The sequence below is a fragment of the Chrysochloris asiatica genome, unplaced genomic scaffold, assembly GCF_000296735.1.
Source record: "Chrysochloris asiatica unplaced genomic scaffold, ChrAsi1.0 scaffold00083, whole genome shotgun sequence".
Classification (NCBI taxonomy): domain Eukaryota; kingdom Metazoa; phylum Chordata; class Mammalia; order Afrosoricida; family Chrysochloridae; genus Chrysochloris; species Chrysochloris asiatica.
The window spans coordinates 312027-315618 of record NW_006408601.1 but is presented as its reverse complement, the minus strand read 5'-3'; the positions used below and the strand labels follow the sequence as shown (position 1 = coordinate 315618).

The 3592-nt window shown below is 37.6% G+C and overlaps 1 protein-coding gene across 1 annotated transcript in view; it reads right to left on the bottom strand.

Annotated features, from left to right (window-relative positions):
• USP47 (ubiquitin specific peptidase 47) overlaps window positions 1–3592 on the bottom strand; it is a 190352-nt gene that overhangs the window by 43908 nt on the left and 142852 nt on the right. The window contains exons 15-16 of the mRNA XM_006865822.1: window positions 1074–1107; window positions 773–980 (exon numbers count right to left, since the gene is read on the bottom strand). Of these exons, the coding sequence (XP_006865884.1) occupies window positions 773–980; window positions 1074–1107 (242 nt within the window). The remainder of the gene's footprint in view (window positions 1–772; window positions 981–1073; window positions 1108–3592) is intronic.

The following is a 3592-nucleotide window of genomic DNA, read 5'->3' as shown; positions in this document are numbered from 1 at the left end:
GAGTGGCTGGTAGTTTCGAACCGCTGACCTTAAGGTTTGCAGCCCGATTCGTAACCACTACGCTACCAGAGCTCCTTTATATATATATTTATAATAATTACATAAAAGAACAAAGAGCAGAGGCTTCTAATATACAGTAAAAGTCTCATGGGACTTGGTGTTTGATTTGGAAATTCAGGGTCATGGCACATCAGAGTGAACTGGCCTAATAACGTGCTTAGTGCTTTTCTTCTACCTCCTAGTTCTTACAAATGAATAAAGAGCCATTGTGTAGCTAGCAATGGACTGCTAACTGCAAGGCTGGCAGTTCAAACCCACCAAGTGATCCTTGGAAACGCTATACAGAGTTGTTATGAGTTGGAATGGATTGGATGGCACTTAACAAGAAGAAGAAGAGGGGTTGATTCAATTATTTCAAAGTGAGGACAAATTAACATAACATTAAAAGGGCACATGGGAGTGGTCCAGTTGTCCGCCTAGAAGTCAGACATTTATAACCTGGGGACTGCCTATAGGAGAAAAAAATTCCACTGAAGACCAGTAAGCCAGACATTTTGTTGCTATTGTTCGTTTTCTAAATTCTGTGTGTACAATTCTCTACAAGTATTCTAAAACTCAATTCTAGGCTTGTTGGTGACTACTTCCCGAGTTGTCAAAATTATTCTACATTTTAAAAACTTAGAAAAAATTAACAACTCATTTCTATAAACAAATAAACTTTTTCATGAAAATTAAGTTCAACACAACTCAAAACAGTGTCAAATCCCTTTACCTCCAGGTTTATAAGACTGGAACACTTGATCAGGTTTCCTTGTCTCCAGCAGCAGATCAAACATATATGTTGACTTCACACCACCTAGTAAAAGTCCCATTGGCGTATCTTCTTCCCCTTCATATGATCTTTCTAAATAATCATGAAACTCATCATATTTAACAAGACGACAGCAATCCAGGGGGAGGATCTCTTCTAAATCCATCATCTAAAAGAAAAACCCACAGCAAAAAGCAAAGCAATAAACAAAGAGAATTTTTGTATGATGTGTAACTGTAACCATCTATAGGTCCAAACAAACAATGAAGTCCACATATTCATAACTTGCATCAAAGCTCAAAGATATCAATGTCAAAGGCATGTCTTATAGGCTATTTTTAAATGCTCAGGTTTTATTATCCCCAAATCATACAACTATGCTCTAACACTTTTTAAAGTCATTTTTGGCTTTAAGAAAAGAAAAAAGCTAACATTCTGAACTTTGTCTTCATTGTAACCTTCTGTCAAGTTCAAATTTTAAATAAACTCAAAGCCAGTGTGCTATAAGCTATTGTTTTATAACCACTAAGCTGGAAACGTAAGGGGAAAACAACCAACTAGAATATGTAGTTTTTCCTTTCTTAATCCAATCCAGACTAGAATTTAGACCTTGTATATCTAGTAACTATCTTCCTAAGTACAGAAGAGCAGCTTCTTTACAACCACTACTTAGCTCATAACTTCTGTGTCTCTCAAGTGCTACCCTAGTCTTACAGGTACCAGGCCCTTTGATATTAATCTCCAGGGCGCCAATATGGCACAGGAATTCCAATCATAAACTTTTCCCCTAACCCAAAGTAGTAGTAGATGATAGACCTTGAGATGCAACATCGCTTGAGTGAGAAATTGAACTTCTTGGAAAAACACAATAGGGCTGCTTGGAAGTATTCAAAGTCGGCTTAAGGTTCGCAATGATGAGTTGAAAGAAAATCCTGTAAGCCTTTGTATGTCCCCACTGATCTTAACCCTTTCCTCTCTCAGAGATAGAGCTCATATGATTGATTTTTTTCTTCTATTTTTTGAACTTTTTTTACTTGTGAACTTTTACTTTCTATTTTCAAGATAGTATTTTTCTTCCTGCATTAAAAACTGGTGAAATATAAACTACCTTTATTGCTATCCCACTAAACCTTACTATGTAGAGCAGTTCTGTTGTTTAGTCATCTTCTTCATTTTACTCTAATAAGTTTCACCATTAGGATGATGTTTGTAGCCTACTATTAAGTTCAAAGAATGTTTTACTACATTGAGGGGGAATCCAGAGTTTGTTCATTCATTCATATACCCACCCAATTTTGACTCTCCTATGCACCAGGCGTGTGGGGCACTGTAAGACAGGGGACTGTTCATTGCAAGGTTGGTGGTGCAAATCCACCAGGCACTCCTCAGAAATCATATGCAGGGTCACTATGAGTCGGAACCGACTCAACGGCACTTAACAACAATGCATGAGGCACTGTGCTAAGTACTGGAAATGTAATAGTCCGAAAAACCAGAGTGATACTTATAGTATCATGAGGAACAGTGACATTTTAATTAATGGACAATTAAATGTAAAATTTCATTACTGGTTAAGTGCTACAAAGGACAAGTACATAATACAACTGATGCACAAACTAGTATATCTAACAATTACCTGGAATACTTTAAAAGGCATAGTCCCAGGCTCCACCACAGAAATATTGACTCATCTGTCAGAAGTACATTTTTAGTAAGAATGTGATTCTGGTGCAGGTTGTGCTAGACCACACTTGACCAACAAAAATATTGACTATCTTGAGTGCTATTTGTTGCTGCCATAGAGTCAGTTCTGACTTATACTGACCCTGTCCCTTTTCCTGAGAGTGGCTGGTGGGCCTGAACTGCTGACCTAGTTGTTACTAGCCCAGTGTTTATCCTACAATTATTGTTATTGTTAAGTGCTGTACTGTTGGTTCCAACCCAAAGCAACCCTGCATAGGGTTTCCAAGGAACAGCTGGTGAGCCTGAACCCATCTTGCAGTTCAAATGGATTTGCAGAACAGGGTGCTATATATCATTATAAATAAAATAAATGCAGTGTGCAATTTTTTTCTCTGGGTTATAACTTTAAATCCAGTAAAATGTTGTTAATGGTTACACAGAAATGGTAAAAAGGGGGAAAAAAAGTCGCCAAGTATTACAACTGACATTTAGAGTCTGGTACTGTCCTATGTGCCTTTCAAACAACTAATATACATTTCCATTAGTCTTAGAAATAAAGGCACGTTTCTTCATTTCCCACCAAGCCTCTAAGTTAATTTGTTAAGTGCCGTCAATTTGGTTCTGACCCACAGCAACCCTGTATAGGGTTTCCAAGGAGCAGCTGGTGAGCCTGAACTGCTAATCTTGTGGTTCAAACTGACTTTGCAGTCTCGCGCATTAACCTGCAGCGCCACACCAGGACTCCAACTTGATGCTTCTCTATCTTTATTTATGACAAGGTATGAAGGGGCTTCAGAAAGTTCTTAGAAAAATGGAATTAAAAGATAATGGAATTTTTCCTTGAACCTTGGAAGCCCCCTCTTACACATAAAGCCACCCTTTTCAGTTCTTGAACAGGTCATTCACTTCGGAGTTTCTACTATGCTGTTTCCTCTACCTGGAATATTTTTCCTTAACTTTTTGCAGAGTCTCCTTTTCATGGTTAAGGTCTCAGAATACATTAATCCAACATTCTACTGGTTGACTTTATAACATCTAAACAAAATAATTGCAAATTGTGATATATATATATATATATATATATATCCCCGCCCCCCC